The sequence below is a fragment of the Streptopelia decaocto genome (assembly GCF_964273445.1).
Source record: "Streptopelia decaocto genome assembly, chromosome: 1".
NCBI classification, from domain to species: domain Eukaryota; kingdom Metazoa; phylum Chordata; class Aves; order Columbiformes; family Columbidae; genus Streptopelia; species Streptopelia decaocto.
Genome location: NC_138663.1, coordinates 212,818,084 through 212,836,201, shown reverse-complemented (window position 1 = coordinate 212,836,201; position 18,118 = coordinate 212,818,084). Strand labels below are relative to the sequence as shown.

General features: G+C 70.9%; 2 protein-coding genes across 4 annotated transcripts in view; one reads left to right on the top strand and one right to left on the bottom strand.

The window, feature by feature from the left end:
- APBB1 (amyloid beta precursor protein binding family B member 1) overlaps nucleotides 1-18,118 on the bottom strand; it is a 73,061-nt gene that overhangs the window by 46,359 nt on the left and 8,584 nt on the right. The window contains exons 9-14 of one of the 3 annotated variants that reach the window (XM_082048905.1): nucleotides 17,882-17,996; nucleotides 17,193-17,277; nucleotides 16,542-16,625; nucleotides 16,245-16,360; nucleotides 14,956-15,132; nucleotides 14,118-14,323 (exon numbers count right to left, since the gene is read on the bottom strand). In XM_082048905.1, coding sequence (XP_081905031.1) covers nucleotides 14,156-14,323; nucleotides 14,956-15,132; nucleotides 16,245-16,360; nucleotides 16,542-16,625; nucleotides 17,193-17,277; nucleotides 17,882-17,996 — 745 coding nt within the window. In that variant the 3' untranslated portion in view covers nucleotides 14,118-14,155. Of the gene's footprint in view, nucleotides 1-12,924; nucleotides 14,324-14,955; nucleotides 15,133-16,244; nucleotides 16,361-16,541; nucleotides 16,626-17,192; nucleotides 17,278-17,881; nucleotides 17,997-18,118 lie in introns of those variants that run through there. The other 2 variants (XM_082048904.1, XM_082048906.1) reach the window with 2 other exon arrangements.
- Nucleotides 7,526-12,756, top strand: SMPD1 (sphingomyelin phosphodiesterase 1; the record flags this gene model as incomplete). Its single annotated transcript, XM_082043744.1, has 6 exons — nucleotides 7,526-7,774; nucleotides 9,226-9,986; nucleotides 10,773-10,944; nucleotides 11,025-11,101; nucleotides 11,949-12,094; nucleotides 12,214-12,756. The coding sequence occupies 6 exons, from the start codon at nucleotides 7,526-7,528 to the stop codon at nucleotides 12,621-12,623; spliced, it is 1,815 nt and encodes a 604-aa protein (XP_081899870.1). The 3' UTR covers nucleotides 12,624-12,756.

The window sequence follows — 18,118 nt, the reverse complement described above, 5'->3', positions numbered from 1 at the left end:
GACGGACAGAGGTGTCTGGGCGGGACGGACGGACAGAGGGGTCCAGGCGGGACGGACGTACAGAGGGGTCCGGGCGGGACGGACGGACAGAGGGGTCCGGGCGGGATGGATCGAGGGGCTGAGGCCGTTTTTACAAGGTTGAACGAGGCCGAGGGCCGGGTCCTGCACGTGGGTCACAGCAGCGGCAGAACATGCGCCAGCGTGTGCCCAGGTGGCCAAGAGGCCACCAGCTTCCTGGCTGGTCCCAGCACTGCGGTGGCCGGCAGGACTAGAGAAGTGATCATGCCGCTGCACTCGGCACTGGGGAGGCCAGACCTCCAGTCCTGGGGTCAGGTTTGAGCCCATCATCATCATCATCATCATCATCATCATCATCGTCATCATCATCAGGGCATTGAGGGACTAGAGAGTGCAGAGAAGGGAACGGAGCTGGTGAGGGTCTGGAGCACAATGTGATGGAGCGGCTGAGGGACCTGGGGGGTTCAGCTGGAGAACAGGAGCTGAGGGGAGACCTTCTGATCTCTGAACTGCCTGAAAGGAGCTTGGAGCCAGGGGGGTCGGGCTCTGCTCCCCAGGAACAAGCGCCAGGAGCAGAGGAAACGGCCTCAAGTTGCGCCAGGGGAGGCTGAGGTTGGATGTGGGAACAATTTCTTCCCCAAAGGGCTGTGGGGCATTGGAACAGGCTGCCCAGGGCAGTGCTGGAGTCACCATCCCTGGAGGGCTGGACAGACGGACAGGAGGTTCTGAGGACACGGGCCGTGCCGGGTGGGTTGTGGGTGGACTGGGTGATCCCGGGGGCGTCCCCAGCCGCGGTGATCCTGTGGCAGCGCCGCGGGTCACGCGCTGTGGGCAGCCGGGCCGCGCGCTCGTGTCCCGGGGCCGCGGTGACTCCGGGGCCGGCGGAGCGGGCAGGCGGCTCCGGAACCGCCGGCAGCCCCGGGCGGGCGAGCGCTGGCCCCTGCGGCGGCTCCAGCGGCTTCCCTGGAGCTGCGGCCGCGTGGGGACAGTGCAGGGACAGTGCGGGGACAGCGCAGGGACAGCGTGGGGACAGTGCAGGGACAGTGTGGGGACAGCATGGGGACGGTATGGGGACAGCACAGGGACAGCATGGGGATGGCGTGGGGACAGTGCGGGGACAGCGCAGGGATAGCGTGGGGACAGCGCAGGGACAGTGCGGGGACAGCGAGGGGACAGTGCAGGGACAGTGCGGGGACAGCGCGGGGACAGTGCGGGGACAGCGTGGGGATGGCGTGGGGACAGCGTGGGGACAGCGCGGGAACAGCGTGGGGACAGTGCGGGGACAGCGTGGGGACAGTGCGGGGACAGTGCAGGGACAGTGCGGGGACAGCGTGGGGACAGTGCGGGGACAGTGCAGGGACAGTGCGGGGACAGTGCGGGGACAGCGCGGGGACAGCGCGGGGACAGTGTGGGAACAGCGTGGGGACAGCGTGGGGACAGCGTGGGGACAGTGCAGGGACAGCGCGGGGACAGCGCGGGGACAGCGTGGGGATGGCGCGGGGACAGTGCAGGGACAGTGCGGGGACAGCGTGTGGACAGCGCGGGGACAGTGCGGGGACAGCGCGGGGACAGCGCGGGGACAGCGTGGGGACAGCGCGGGGACAGCGTGGGGACAGCGTGGGGACAGCGTGGGGACAGTGCGGGGACGGCGTGGGGATGGCGTGGGGACAGCGTGGGGACAGTGCGGGGACAGCGCAGGGACAGTGCGGGGACAGCGTGGGGACAGTGCGGGGACAGTGCAGGGACAGCGCGGGGACAGCGTGGGGACAGCGTGGGGACAGTGCGGGGACAGTGCGGGGACAGCGTGGGGACAGTGCGGGAACAGCGCGGGGACAGCGCGGGGACAGTGCGGGGACAGCGTGGGGACAGCGTGGGGACAGTGCAGGGACAGCGCGGGGACAGCGTGGGGACAGCGTGGGGACAGTGCGGGGACAGTGCGGGGACAGCGTGGGGACAGTGCGGGAACAGCGCGGGGACAGCGCGGGGACAGTGCGGGGACAGCGTGGGGACAGCGTGGGGACAGTGCAGGGACAGCGCGGGGACAGCGTGGGGACAGCGTGGGGACAGTGCGGGAACAGCGTGGGGACAGTGCGGGGACAGCGTGGGGATGGCGTGGGGACAGCGTGGGGACAGTGCGGGGACAGTGCGGGGACAGCACAGGGACAGTGCGGGGACAGCGCAGGGACAGTGCGGGGACAGCGTGGGGACAGCGCAGGGACAGTGCGGGGACAGCGCGGGGACAGTGCGGGGACAGTGCAGGGACAGCGCGGGGACAGTGCGGGGACAGCGTGGGGACAGCGCGGGGACAGCGTGGGGATGGCGTGGGGACAGTGCGGGGACAGTGCAGGGACAGTGTGGGGACAGCGAGGGGACGGTATGGGGACAGCGTGGGGACAGCACAGGGACAGCATGGGGATGGTGTGGGGACAGTGCGGGGACAGCGTGGGGACAGTGCCGGGACAGCGTGGGAACAGCACAGGGACAGCATGGGGACAGTGCGGGGACAGCGTGGGGACGGTGCGGGGACAGTGCGGGGACAGCGTGGGGATGGCGTGGGGACAGTGCGGGGACAGCGTGGGGACAGTGCGGGGACAGTGCGGGGACAGCGTGGGGACAGTGCGGGGACAGTGCGGGGACAGCGTGGGGACAGTGCGGGGACAGTGCGGGGACAGCGTGGCACCGCGAGGTTCAGCGGGGATTAGGACGCTCGGAAGGAAACGCACAGGGACCGCGTGACTCCGGCGGGCCCGATCCCGCAGCCCCGGCAGCCATTGCGGGAGCGCGGGGACGTGCGGGGGGCGTTCCCACGCGGCCACGCCCCCTCCCCTTGCCTTGAAAAAGCCTTTGGGAGGGGCAAACAGCTCGTGCCGTGGGTGGGTCACACCCACGCTGCGCTGCAGCAGCGGCTCTGGTACCTTGTGCAGCGGGTGAGTCGAGTCCCGCCCGCACTACGCTGCAGCAGCGGCTCTGGTACCTTGTGCAGCGGGTGAGTCGAGCCCCGCCCGCACTGCGCTGCAGCCGCGGGTGCGGGAGCTTTGCAGCAGGGTGCAGAGAGCACTTGCTGCTGTCAGCCCCTCTCACTTACTGCCAGCATCCCAGGCTGCTGACGGCCATGGTCGCTCCAGGAGGAGAGCTTGTCTCTAACAGACGGTGGCAACGCAGCCTGAGGCTCTGTCCCGAGCGGTGGCTGTTCAGGTCTCGGCTGCAGGCAGTGCCAGAGCTGCAGGGAGTGCCAGAGCTGCAGGCAGTGCCAGAGGCTGCAGGCAGTGCCAGAGCTGCAGGGAGTGCCAGAGCTGCAGGCAGTGCCAGAGGCTGCAGGCAGTGCCAGAGCTGCAGGGAGTGCCAGAGGCTGCAGGCAGTGCCAGAGCTGCAGGGAGTGCCAGAGCTGCAGGGAGTGCCAGAGGCTGCAGGCAGTGCCAGAGGCTGCAGGCAGTGCCAGAGGCTGCAGGCAGTGCCAGAGGCTGCAGGGAGTGCCAGAGCCTGCTGCTGCGGGGGAGGGGGCCAGCGCTCCACCTGTGTGAGGTGTGAGCAGGTGCAAGACCTGCTCGACATGGTTGTGAAACTCAAGGAGGAGGTTGAGACGCTGAGGACCATCAGGAGTACAAAGGGAGATGGACTGGTGGAGTAACACCCTGACGTGCCCGTCGGAAAGGCCCCAGGGAGGTACCCCCCAAAAGGAGATGGACCTCCTGCCCTCTGGACAGAGGGGAAGTCCTGAGACGCCCCCCCTTGTCGCTGTCGGGCAGAGGTTGGGGACCCAAAACACGACGAGGGTTGGAAGCGTATTCCGGTTCGGCGTCGCGGGCAGCCCCCTCCCTGCCTGCTTTGCCTCCCCAGGTGCCCCTCCGTGATAGGTTTGAGGCCCTGGATCCTGAAGAAGAGGTAGGTGAGGAGGTGGTGCCGAGCCTGCCTACAAGATCACGTAGGAAGAGGCGGCTGACTTCACGACTTAAGACTGCCTCTGATAAGAAAGAAAGAAGGGTGATTGTAATAGGAAATTCCCTTCTGAAAGGAACAGAGGGCCCAATGTGCAGAGCTGACCCTCATCTTAGGGCAGTTTGTAGTCTCCCTGGAGCCGGATCAAGGATATCGCTAGAGAGCTCCCCAGACTGGTGCACCCGACGGACTACTACCCGCTGCTGGTCTTCCAGACAGATGGGGAGGAAGCTGCTTCCCGTAGTCTGAGGGGGATGAAGAATGATTTCAAGGTCTTGGGAAGGATGGTGAAAGACTCAGGGGCTCAAGTGATCTTCTCTTCACTCCTTCCATCTTCAAGTGATGATGTGGGATGGAACAGGAAAATTCACTCTCTAAATGTTGGCTCCAAGACTGGTGCTACAGGCAGGGCTTTGGATTTTTTGATAATGGTTGGTTTTATAAGACACCAGTCCGGACACTGTCACGCCGGAAAGGTTTATCTCGCAGGGGCAAAAGGATGCTGGGGCAGGAATTAGCTGGGCTCATTTGGAGAGCTTTAAACTAGGCTCGAAGGGGGATGGGGTTGTAGCTGGGCTTGTCCCAGTGGGGCTGCATTCTAAAACTGATGAGGACCGGGTGGCCTCCTCTGCCCCTAGGGAGAAACTGGTGTGCTCTGCTCACTCCCTGAAATGCCTGTACACCAATGCGCAGCATGGGGAATAAGCAGGAGGAGCTAGAATCCTGTGTTCGGTCGGGAGATTATGATCTGGTGGCAATTACAGAGACATGGTGGGACAGTTCACATGACTGGAATGTGGTCATGGATGGCTATGCCCTTTTCAGGAAAGACAGGCCGGACAGGCGTGGGGGTGGAGTTGCTCTCTATGTGAGAGAGCAACTACAATGTACTAAATTCTGCCCAGGAGCGGATGAGGAGCGAGCTGAGAGTGTATGGGTCAGGATCAAGGGGCAGGCTGGCAGGGTGACACTGTTGTGGGCGTCTGTTACAGGCCACCAGATCAGGCTGAGGAAGCTGTGAGTCTCCTTCTGTGCAGACATTCCAACCCCTGGACACCTTCCTGTGTAACCTCAGCTGGGCGTTCCTGCTCCGGGGGGATTGCACTGGATGAGCTTTCCAGGGCCTTCCAATCCCAAACATACTGTGATACTGTGGATGGCGCGGGGACGGCGCGGGGACGGCGCAGGGACAGTGCGAGGACAGTGCGGGGACGGCGCGGGGACGGCGCGGGGACGGCGCAGGGACGGCGGGCGCAGGTGCAGCCCTGGCCGGACGGCGGAGCCGCAGGGGCGGGCGCGTCCCCTCCTGCCGCCCCCAGAGCCGAAGACCCTCTGTGGGGCAGGAACCCCACGCTCCCCCAGCCCAGCGGGGCCTCGGGGCCGACATGGTCCCTGCGGGATGTGGCTCCTGCGTCCCGGCCCTGTGTCCGTGGGTCCGGCTGCAGCCCCGCTGCTGCACTGCAGAGCTGCCAGCACTGGGACGGACGGACGGACGGAGCGGGGAGGTGCTGGGCAGCGCGGATCCCTCCAGCCCTGGGCCGCGCTGGGGGAGCTGCTGGACGCGGCTCCGGAGTCGCTGACCTGGCAGAGCTGGGGCGCGCGGGTCCGGGCTGGCAGCCTCGTGTGTCCCTTCCAGCCCACGGAGGACGGGTCATTGTCACTGTCACTGCTGCTGTCTGTCACCGCCACCACCACTGTTACTGTTGCTGCCACTGTCACCGCCACTGTTACTGCCACTGTCACCGTCACTGTCAAGGTCACTGCCACTGTCAGTGCCACTGTCACTGCCGCTGCCACGAGGAGCCACCGGAGCCTGCAGACCGCATGTTCTTCTGGCTGTCCCTGTCCCCAGCACCTGTCCTGCCGCCGCCCGGGTGCGCTCGCCGGTGCCGGGTGAGGTGGCCAGAGGGGGCGGGGGCTCCGGGATCCGCGGGGCCGGGCCGGGCGCTGTCCTGGGAGCCCACGCAGACGCCGTCGCTGACGTTCCACGCTGTGATCCACGGACCGGCCCGTCTGTCCCGCGGGACGGCGCCCCCGCCCTGCGCCGCGGTTCCCGGCACCTCTGCCGTGGCTCTGGCGCCGTTTCCTGTGTACGGGAGCAACTTGGAGCCCCCGGCAGCCCCTGGAAAACACCCGGTGACCCACAGGATGGGTGACCCCAGTCGCGCCACCCTGGTCGGTCCTGGCATCTCCCCCAGCATTGCCAGCGGCACAACCACAACCAGTGTGGCTCTGAACGGTTTTCTGTGGGCAAAGGTGGCCCAAGACGGGCAGAGGATGAGCAGGGACATGGGGGGCTGCGTCCTTGGACTGGGGAGCCCAAACTGGCCCCAGTTCTGCAGATGGGGCGTCCCAGGGCAGAGCAGGGCGGGAGGAACAACCTCCCTGACCTGCTGCCCACACTCTTCCTCACACACCCCAGGTCCCGTTGGCCTCTTGGCCACAGGGCACATTGCTGGCCCATGGTCACCCTGTCGTCCCCTGCACTCCCAGGTCTCTCTCCACAGAGCTGCCTCCAGCAGGTCCCCCAACCTGTGCTGGAGCCGGGGGTCGTTCCTCCCGGGTAAAGGCCCCGGCCTGGCCTGGTTAAACCTCACCAGGTTCTGCTCTGCCCAGGGCTGCAGCCTGTCCCGGTCTCACGGGATGGCAGCACAGCCTCTGCCGTGTCAGCCCTTCCTCCGGTTTGGTGTCACCAGCAAACTGGCTGAGGGTGCACTCGGTCCCGGCATTTAGGTCATTGATGACCAGGCTGAGCAGGACAGGACCCGGTGCTGAGCGCTGGGGAACACCGCTGGCTCCAGGCCTGAACCAGGCTCTGCAGCGCTGGTCCCAGCGCCTGAGCTCTGCTGTCCTGTCAGCTTGTGACCCTGCTCACCGCACGCTCGCCCACACGCGCTGCCTGAGCTCACCCATGGGGCTCCATCATCTCCCACGTGTCCCTCTCAGGCTCCATCTCCCGTGGGCCCTCTCAGGCTCCATCATCTCCCGCGGTCCCTCTCGGGCTCCCCATCCTGCAGTCCCTCTTGGGCTCCATCTCCCACGGTTCCTCTCGGGCTCCATCATCTCCCACGGTTCCTCTCGGGCTCCACCATCTCCCACGGTCCCTCTCGGGCTCCATCATCTCCCGCGGACCCCCTCGGGCTCCATCATCTCCCGCGGTCCCTCTCGGGCTCCATCTCCCGCAGTCCCTCTTGGGCTCCATCTCCCACAGTCCCTCTCAGGCTCCATCATCCCCCGCGGTCCCTCTCGGGCTGCATGTCCCGCGGTCCCTCTCGGGCTCCATGTCCCGCGGTCCCTCTCGGGCTCCATGTCCCGCGGTCCCTCTCGGGCTCCATGTCCCGCAGTCCCTCTCGGGCTCCATCTCCTGCAGTCCCTCTTGGGCTCCATCTCCCACAGTCCCTCTCGGGCTCCATCATCCCCCGCGGTCCCTCTCGGGCTCCATGTCCTGCGGTCCCTCTCGGGCTCCATGTCCCGCGGTCCCTCTCGGGCTCCCCCTCCCGCCCGCCTCCCGCGCTGTTTGTTCCCGTGGTTGTTCCCGCCCCCGCCCCGCCCGCCGGAGGCTCCAGCGGCCATGGCTGCGCGGGGTCGGGGCTGCGGCCCGGGCCCGCCGCTGCGGCTGCGGCTGCCGCCGTCCGTGTCGCTGTCCGTGCCGCTGGCGCTGCTGCTGGCGCTGTCCCTATCGCTGTCCCTGGCGCTGTCCCCGCCGCCGTCCCCGCCCGGGCCGGAGCCGCTGCTGGAGGCCGCTCTGCGCTGGGGCTGGCGGAACGTGTCGTGCCCGGCGTGCCGGCTGCTGTTCGGGGCGCTGGACCTGGCGCTGCAGGTGGGGCCGGTCACCGGGCCGGGGGGACCCAGGGGACACCGGCACCGGGCCGGGGCGGGCGGGGCGGGGACCGCGGGGCCGGGAGCCGAGCGGGGTCAGGAGGGGACCGGGACAGGCGGGGGATGGGACAGGGACACGGGACGGGGACACGGGACGGGGACACGGGGCAGGGACACGGCGCAGGGACACGGGACGGGGACACGGGACGGGGACACGGGACGGGGACACGGGGCAGGGACGCGCTGCCGTGGGACAGCGCCGGCGCCGGGACGGGCCGGAGCAGGAGCTGGGCCGGGACCTTGTGACAGCGCGGGGCGGGACAGGCTGGGGCGCGTCTGGCTTGTGACAGGCACGGGACCGGGACGGGACACGCTGGGACACGCTGGGACGTGCCAGCGGCTGCGCTGTGAGGGACAGGACAGGACAGGGACAGGACAGATCACAGAATCCCAGAATGTCAGGGGTTGAAGGGCCCTGGAAAGCTCATCCAGTGCAATCCCCCCATGGAGCAGGAACACCCAGCTGAGGTTCCACAGGAAGGTGTCCAGGGGGTTGGAATGTCTGCAGAGAAGGAGACTCCACAACCCCCTGGGCAGCCTGGGCCAGGCTCTGCCACCCTCACCCCCAACAAGTTGCTTCTCCTCTTTCAGTGGAACCTCCTGTGTTCCAGTTTGCACCCATTGCCCCTTGTCCTGTCACTGGTTGTCACCAGAAGAGCCTGGCTCCATCCTCCTGACACTCCCCCTTTCCATATTGATCCCCAGGAATGAGTCCCCCCTCAGTCTCCTCTTGTCCAGCTCCAGAGCCCCAGCTCCCTCAGCCTTTCCTCACACGGGAGATGCTCCACTCCCTGCAGCATCTTGGTGGCTGCGCTGGACTCTCTCCAGCAGTTCCCTGTCCTGCTGGAACTGAGGGGCCACAACTGGACACAAGATTCCAGGTGTGGTCTCCCCGGGGCAGAGCAGAGGGGCAGGAGAACCTCTCTGACCTACTGACCACCCCCTTCTAACCCACCCCAGGTCCCATTGGCTTCCTGGCCACAAGGGCCCAGTGCTGGCTCATGGTCAGGACAGGGACAGCACAGGGACAGGACAGATCTGGACAGGGTCAGGCTGGGCCCAGCCTCCTCCCCAGATGGGACCAGGGACAGGGGCTGGAACGGGCTCCCTGGGGCACGGAACCCGGGGGGGCGGCAGGAGGGCGTGCGGGGGGTCGGTGGGACGTGAGGAGCAGGTTCTGGACTCTGGAACGGGTCCGTTCCCCCTCGGGACGTTCTGTGGTTCCGTGGGCTGGGCCGGGGCGCTGGGGGATGGGGGGCGCTGTTGGATGGGGGCGCTGTTGGATGGGGGCGCTGGGGGATGGGGGCGCCGGGCAGGCGCGGGTCCCGCGTGGGCGGGGGCTCAGGGGCCGTCCCGGGTCCCGCCTGAGCCCCGTCCCGCCGTGTCCCGCAGCTGGAGCCCAACGTGGCGCGCGTGGGGCGCGTGGCGTCGCGGCTGTGCGAGGCGCTGCGGCTGGCGCGCGCCGAGGTGTGCCGGGACGCCGTGCGCCTGTTCCAGCGCGACGTGGTGGCGGCGTGGGCGCGCTCGGTGCTGCGGCCGCCCGAGGCGTGCGGGCTGCTGCTGGGCCCGCGCTGCGGCCGCTGGGACATCCTCGGCGACTGGAACGTCACGCTGCCCGACACCCCCAAGCCGCCGGTGCGGCCGCCGGCGCCGCCGCCGCCCGGCGCGCCCGTGGCCCGAGTGCTGTTCCTCACCGACCTGCACTGGGACCGGCGCTACGCGGCGGGCAGCGCCGCCGCCTGCCCCGACCCGCTGTGCTGCCGCGGCGCCGCGCTGCCCGGCCCCGGCGGCGCCGGCTTCTGGGGCGAGTACGGCAAGTGCGACCTGCCGCTGCGCACCATCGAGCTGCTGCTGGCGCAGCTGCCCCGCGCCGCCTTCGCCGCCGCCTACTGGACGGGCGACATCCCGGCGCACGACGTGTGGCAGCAGAGCCGGCAGGACCAGCTGCTGGCGCTGCGCACCGTCACCGCGCTGCTGCGCCGCCACCTGGGGCCGCTGCCCGTCTACCCGGCCGTGGGCAACCACGAGGCCACCCCGGTCAACGCCTTCCCGCCGCCCTACGTGCACGGCAACCAGTCCGCCGCCTGGCTGTACGACGCCATGGCCGAGGCCTGGCGGGACTGGCTGCCCGCCCCGGCGCTGGACACCCTCCGGTGCGGGGGGGCCGCGGGGCTGGCGGGGCGGGGCGCGGGCGCGGGGCTGCGCTTGGGCTCGCAGGGCCCGGGGGCTCAGAGCTGGGGGCGCGGGCTCGGGGCTGCGCTTGGGCTCGCAGGACCCGAGGGGCTCAGAGCGGGGGGCGCGGGCGCGGGGCTGCGCTTGGGCTCGCAGGGCCCGGGGGCTCAGAGCTGGGGGCACAGAGCAGTTTCTGCATGGGGGGCCAGGGCCGGGCCCTGGGCCGGGGTCAGGGGTGCTGGGGGCTGCGGCTCAGGTGCCCCAGCTCGGGGGAGGCGGGGGCTCCGCGCTGCGCGGCGCAGGGCGGGGGGTGCTGGGGGTGGTGGGCTCAGGGCGCGGGGGGTGCTGTGGGGGGCAGGGATGGGGTGGGAGGTGCAGTGGGTGGGGTGCTCAGGGCATGGGGGTGCTGTGGGGGTGGGGGTGGGTGCTGTGGGTGGGGTGTGTGCTGTGGGTGGGTGCTGTGGGTGGGGGGGGTGGGTGCTGTGGGGTGGGGGTGGGTGCTGTGGGGGGTGGGTGCCATGGGTGGGGGTGGGTGCTGTGGGTGGGTGCCGTGGGTGCAGTGGGTGCCGTGGGTGCTGTGGGTGGGGTGGGTGCCGTGGGTGCAGTGGGTGCTGTGGGGGGTGGGTGCCGTGGGTGCTGTGGGTGGGTGCCGTGGGTGGGGTGGGTGCTGTGGGTGGGTGCCGTGGGTGCCGTGGGTGGGTGCCGTGGGTGCTGTGGGTGCCGTGGGTGCCGCGGCCGCGGGCAGCGCTCACGGCCCGTCCCCGCAGGGCCGGCGGGTTCTACACGGCTCAGGTGTGGCCGGGGCTGCGCGTCGTGTCCCTCAACATGAACTTCTGCTCCCAGGCCAACTTCTGGCTGCTCATCAACGCCACGGACCCCGCGGGGCAGCTGCAGTGGCTCGTGGGGGTCCTGGCGGCCGCCGAGCGCGCGGGGGACAAGGTGAGCGGGGGGGGGCCGGGGGTCCCGGCCCGGGGGTCCCGGGGGTCCCGCCACCCACAGCCCCCGGCTCCGCTCCCCAGGTGCACATCATCGGGCACATCCCCCCCGCGCACTGCCTGCGCAGCTGGAGCTGGAACTACTACCGGATCGTCAGCAGGTCAGTGCGGGCACCGCCCCGCGCCGGCCCCGCCACCGGCCCCGCGCCCACCGGCCCCGCCGCGCTGCCCGGGCCGCAGGCGCAGCAGAGGGGACGGGGGACAGTTCTGTGCCAGAGAGGCTGGATCCAAAACTGCTGTGCCGGAGGGGGGCGCGGGAGGGTGGAGCTGGCGCTGGTGGGCACGGCCAGGACATGCGGAGTCAGTACGGGGGGGACGGGACCGGCAGCACCGGGACGGGGCAGCACCGGGACGGGCAGCAGCGGGATGGGGCAGCAGCGGGATGGGGCAGCACCGGGATGGGCAGCAGCGGGATGGGGCAGCAGCGGGATGGGGCAGCAATGGGATGGGGCAGCAATGGGATGGGGCAGCACCGGGATGGGGCAGCACCGGGATGGGGCAGCAATGGGATGGGGCAGCAGCAGGACGGGGCAGCACCGGGACAGAGCAGCACCGGGACAGAGCAGCACCAGGATGGGGCAGCACCAGGATGGGGCAGCAGCGGGATGGTGCAGCACCGGGACGGGCAGCACCGGGACGGGCAGCACTGGGACGAGGCAGCAGCGGGATGGGCAGCAGTGGTATGGGCAGCAGCGGGATGGGGCAGCAGCAGGACGGGGCAGCACCGGGATGGGGCAGCAGCGGGACGGGGCAGCACCGGGATGGGGGCAGCAATGGGACGGGGCAGCAGCGGGACGGGGCAGCAGCGGGATGGGGCAGCACCGGGATGGGCAGCACCGGGATGGAGCAGCAGCGGGACGGGGCAGCACCGGGATGGGGCAGCACCGGGACCGGGCAGCCCCGCGGGGCCGGGCCGGGGGTGCCGGTGCCGACGTCCCCGTCCCGCAGGTTCGAGGGCACCATCGCGGCTCAGTTCTTCGGGCACACGCACGTGGACGAGTTCGAGATGTTCTACGACGAGGAGACGCTGACCCGTCCGGTCTCCGTCGCCTTCGTGGCCCCGAGCGTCACCACCTACATCAACCTCAACCCCGGTGCGTCCCCCGTCCCCCGGCCGCAGTGCCGCCCCCTCCCCATCCCCGCGGCCGCGGTGCCGTCCCCTCCCCCCGCCCCCCGGCCGCGGTGCCGCCGCCTGACCCCCCCCATCCCGCAGGGTACCGCGTGTACGAGGTGGACGGGCCGTACCCCGGCAGCTCCGCGGCCGTGCTGGACCACGAGACGTTCATCCTGAACCTGACCGAGGCCAACGCGCCGGGCGCGGCCCCGCGCTGGCGGAGCCTGTACCGCGCGCGCGCCGCCTACGGGCTGCCGGGTGCGCTCCCCGCCGACTGGGACCGGCTGCTGCGCCGCCTGCAGGACGACGAGCGGCTGTTCCAGCGCTTCTGGTTCCACCTGCACAAGGGGCACCCGCCGCGCGCGCCCTGCGGCGCCGCCTGCAAGGCCGCGCTGCTCTGCGCGCTGCGCACCGGCCGCTCCGCCGACCCCGCGCTCTGCCGCCCGCTGCGCCCCGCGCTGCCCTTCGCGCGCGTGCTGCGGCTCTGGCGCCAGCGCCGCCTCTGCTGAGCCGGACCGGTGCTGGGTATACTGAGCTGGGACCGGCGCCGGCTCTGCTGAGCCGGATCGGTGCTGGGTATGCTGAGCTCGGACCGGCGCCGCCTCTGCTGAGCCGGACCGGCGCCGGGTATGCTGAGCTCGGACCGGCGCCGCCTCTGCTGAGCCGGATCGGTGCTGGGTATACTGAGCTGGGACCGGCGCCGGCTCTGCTGAGCCGGATCGGTGCTGGGGCCGCTGAGCTGGGACCAGCGCCGGCTCTGCTGAGCCGGATCGGTGCTGGGGCTGCTGAGCCTGATCGGTGCCGGGTATGCTGAGCTCAGACCGGCTCTGCTGAGCTGGGACCGGCGCCGCCTCTGCTGAGCCGGATCGGTGCTGGGTCCACTGAGCTCGGACCAGCGCCAGCTCTGCTGAGCCAGGACCAGTGCTGGTTCTGCTGGGCCAGTTCAGCACCAGCTCTGCTGAGCTAGATCAGTGCTGGTTCTACTGAGCCGGATCAGCGCCAGCTCTGCTGAGCCGGATTGGTGCTGGTTCTGCTGAGCCAGGATCAGCACCAGCTCTGTTTGGCCAGGATCACCGCTGACTCAGCTGAGCCCGGATCAACGCTGATTTCACGGAGCCAGATCAGTGCTGGCTCTGCTGAGCCGGGCCCAGCGCCAGGGCTCGGGGTCCCCGTGTGTCCCTGTGCTCCCCTGGCACAATAAATGTGTGATGGACCCCGCGGCTCCTGCGCCGGGTCCGGCTCTCAGAGAGACCTCGGGATCATGGAGACCAACCACAACCCGCCCGGCACTGCCCGTGTCCTGAGAACCTCGTGTCCGTCTGTCCAGCCCTCCAGGGCCGGTGACTCCAGCACTGCCCTGGGCAGCCTGTTCAATGCCCCACAGCCCTTTGGGGACACGCTGTTCCCAGACCAAGCTCAGCCCCCCAGCGCCCCCCGTGTCCCCCGCGCTGCTGGAATGGGGTTTATTAACGTTTAGTACGACACGATCCTCGTTACAGCGGGAGCGGCGGCCCCGGGCGCCCCGGGTTACACCACATGCATGGGGGACCCCGCGCCCCCCGCCCCGCGCTGGGGCACCCGCGGGGGGACGGGACCCCCGGCCGGGGCGCCGCCCTGGGGCACAGCCGCGCTGGAGCCGCGCACCCGGGGCGGCACGAGCCCCACGGCCCCGCACGCATGGGGACACCCGCGCATGGGGACATCCGCACACGGGACACCCGCACACGGGGACACCCGCACATGGGGACACCCACGCATGGGGACACCCGCTCACGGGGACACCCGCACACGGGGACACCTGTGCATGGGGACACCCGCGCATGGGGACACCCGTTCACGGGGACACCCGCGCACGAGGACACCCACGCATGGGGACACCTGCACGTGGGGACACCCACACACAGGGACACCCGCGCACGGGGACACCCGCACATGGGGACACCCGCACCACGGGCCCCCCCGCGCCCCGTGCGTCCCCTCCGTCCCGTCCCCCCGGTGCATCCCGGGTGGGGAGGGGGCTCGGCCGCTGCTCCCGCGGGGCTCACGGCGTCTGGGCCCCCAGGCGCTTGGGCTTCAGGGTGCCCAGCAGGGTCTGCACCCCCCGGCGCACCGAGGAGCCCACCCGCCGCGCCACCGAGTCGGCGGGGGGCGCGGGGAGGCAGGAGCTGGAGGCCTGGGGGCGCGCGTCCAGGCACTTCTGGTAGCGCAGCTGCGGAGGGGACAGCGCCGGGACACGTGTGGGGCTGGGACAGGTGTGGGGCTGGGGACAGCGCCGGGACACGTGTGGGGCTGGGACACGTGTGGGGCTGGGACAGGCGTGGGGCTGGGGACAGCGCCGGGACACGTGTGGGGCTGGGGACAGTGCTGGGGACAGGTGTGGGGCTGGGACACGTGTGGGGCTGGGGACAGCGCCGGGACACGTGTGGGGCTGGGACACGTGTGGGGCTGGGCAGGGTCCATGGGGCAGTCATTTACCATGCAGGGTCTATGGGGCAGAGGGGCTCTATGGGGCAGGGGGTCTCTGTGGGGCAGGGCTCACCGTGCAGGTCTCTGGGGCAGGGTCTGTGGGGCAGGGGGTCTCTATGGGGCAGGGTCTCTGTGGGGCAGGGCTCACCATGCAGGTCTGTGGGGCAGGGTCTCTATGGGGCAGGGTCTCTATGGGGCAGGGTCTGTGAGGCAGGGTCTCTGTGGGGCAGGGTCTGTGGGGCACGGTCTCTGTGGGGCAGGGTCTCTATGGGGCAGGGTCTCTATGGGGCAGGGTCTCTGTGGGGCAGGGTCTGTGGGGCAGGGTCTGTGGGGCAGGGTCTCTGTGGGGCAGGGTCTCTGTGGGGCGGCGCTCACCATGCAGGCCGCCTGCAGCGCCTCGCTGAGCCCCGCGGCGTTGGGCTCGCACCAGACCATGTGGCAGCGGAAGGCGCCGGGCGCGCCGGCCATGATGAAGGCGAAGGAGCGCACGTCGCGGCCCACGCCCATGAACGACAGGAAGCGCACGCGGCACTCGCACAGCACGGCCTCGCTCTGCGCGGGACGGGACGGGGACACGGGGACGGCGCCGTCACCCCCGCGGGACGGGGACACGGGGACGGCGCCGTCACCCCCGCGGGACGGGGACACGGGGACGGCGCCGTCACCCCCGCGGGACGGGGACACGGGGACGGCGCCGTCACCCCCGCGGGACGGGGACACGGGGACAGCGCCGTCAGCACCGCGGGACAGGGACACGGGGACAGCACCGTCAGCACCGCGGGACGGGGACATGGGGACGGCACCGTCACCCCCGTGGGATGGGGACACGGGGACGGCGCCGTCACCCCCGCGGGACGGGGACACGGGGACGGCACCGTCAGCACCGCGGGACGGGGCCACGGGGACGGCGCCGTCACCCCCGCGGGATGGGGGACATGGGGACGGAGCCGTCAGCACCGCGGGACGGGGACACGGGGACGGAGCCGTCAGCACCGCGGGACGGGGACACGGGGACGGCGCCGTCACCCCCGCGGGATGGGGGACATGGGGACGGAGCCGTCAGCACCGCGGGACGGGGACACGGGGACGGAGCCGTCAGCACCGCGGGACGGGGACACGGGGACGGCGCCGTCACCTCCACGGGACGGGGGACACGGGGACGGCGCCGTCAGCACCGCGGGATGGGGGACATGGGGACGGCGCCGTCACCCCCGTGGGATGGGGGACACGGGGACGGCGCCGTCACCCCCGCGGGACGGGACGGGGACACGGGGATGGCGCCGTCACCCCCGTGGGATGGGGGACAGGGGGACGGCACCGTCACCTCCGCGGGACAGGACGGGGACAGGGGGACGGCACCGTCACGACCATGGGACGGGACGGGGGACACAGGGATGGCACAATCACCACCACAGCACGGGACGGGGGGACACGGTCACAGGATGGGACGGGATGGGGGGACATGGGGACGCAGTCATGACCACAGGACAAGGACATGAGGACGCGGTCACGGCCATGGGATGGGGACACGGGTGTGGGGACATGGTCACCGCAGCAGGACGGGACGGGGGCGCAGGGACGGTCACGGCACAGGGACAGGGATGGGGGACACGGGGACACGGTCACGGCCGCGGGACGGGGACACGGGGCTGCGGGGCATCCACCTGCTGGTGCGTGATGGTGAGCGTGGCGGGCGCCACGTTGACCACGATGGGCGTCCAGTGGTCCCGGCTGCCGCTCGCCAGCGCCGCCTCCAGCGCCGCGTTGATGACGTCCATGCCTGGGGACAGGGACAGGGACGGGTCAGGGACAGGGGTCAGGGACACCAGGGGGTCAGGGACAGGGGATCAGAGACAGGGGGTCAGGGACAGGGGGGTCAGGGACAGGGGGGTCAGGGACAGGGGGGTCAGGAACTGCCACCCCCGGCTGGGACCCCCGGCCGGGCCCCGTCCCGCACTCACCCACGGGCTTGGCCACGGGCACGCAGCCCAGGTAACACACCGGGAACTGCTGCACCCCCTCGCTCTTGGGCGCCGGGAACTCCACTGCGGCACACGGCGGGGTCGGGCTGCGCCGGCACCGCGGCACCGTGCTCCCCGCACCCGGCACCGCGGCACCGGCACCCCGCTCTGTGCTCCCCGCACCCGGCACTGCGGCACCGGCACCGTGCTCCCCGCACCCGGCACCGTGCTCCCCGCACTCGGCATCGTGGAACCGGCACATGGCACCGTGTTCCCCACACCCGGCACAGCGGTGCCGGCACCCAGCTCTGTGCTCCCCGCACCCGGCACCGCAGCACCAGCACATGGCACCGTGTTCCCTGCACCCGGCACCGTGTTCCCCGCACCCGGCACCATGTTCCCCGCACCCGGCACCGTGTTCCCCGCACCCGGCACCGTGCTCCCCGCACCCGGCAGCACCGGTCCCACCGCGCCCCGCGCTGCCTCTGCACCCAACACGGCGCCAGCACCGCAAGCCCCAGCACCCCAGACCCCCACCCCGTGCCCTGGAAGGGGGCTCCCCCAGCCCCCCCAAACCCTGTACCCCTGCCCTGGAACGGGACCCCCCACCCCCCAGCCCTACCCTGGAAGGGGACCCCCCCCCCATCCTACCCTGGAACGGAATCTCCACCAGCCGCGCCGGGTCGGTGCTCAGCCCGTTGGGCCCCCCCCGGGCGCTTCTCCGCTCCACCATGATCTGGGGGGAGCGCGGGGGCACCAGCCCCCCCGGCCATCACACCACGGCCCAGCCCCCACCCCACGGGGACGGGGGGACCCCAGGACAGAGCTCGGAACTGGGGGGGGACAGGGGGGACCCCAGGACAGAGCTCGGAGCTGGGGGGGGACAGGGGGGACCCCAGGACAGAGCTCGGAGCTGGGGGGGGACAGGGGGGGACCCCAGGACAGAGCTCGGAGCTGGGGGGGGACAGGAGCACAGCGGGCAGCACGGGCAGCCGGGGGCACTGCGGGGGTCACTGGGGGTCTGGGGGTCTCACCTGTGCGCACACTTGTGCAGGCTGCTGGCACTGGGGGTTTGGGGGTCACTGGGGTTTGGGGGTCCCTGGGGGTCTCACCTGGGCAAACACCTCGTGCAGGCTGCTGGCACTGGGGGTCACTGGGGGTCTTGGGGGGTCACTTTGGGGGTCCCTGGGGGTCTCACCTGCGCGCACACCTCGTGCAGGCTGCTGGCACTGGGGGTCTCGGGGGTCACTGGGGGTCACTGGGGGTCTGGGGTCTCACCTGCGCGCACACCTCGTGCAGGCTGCTGGCACTGGGGGGGTCACTGGGGTCTGGGGTCTCACCTGCGCGCACACCTCGTGCAGGCTGCTGGCGATGTTGCGGGCCGGGCTCTCGCAGCGGAACACGTGGCACTTGAGCATCTGGGTCAGCGGGTCCCGCGCCACGAACGCAAAGTCCCTGCGGGGGGCGCAGCGCTCGGGACCCACCCCAGCCCCCAGCTCCCCCCGCCCCAGCCCCCAGCTCCCCCCGCCCCAGCCCCCAGCTCCCCCCGCCCCGCGGCCCCAGCGCCACCAGCACCA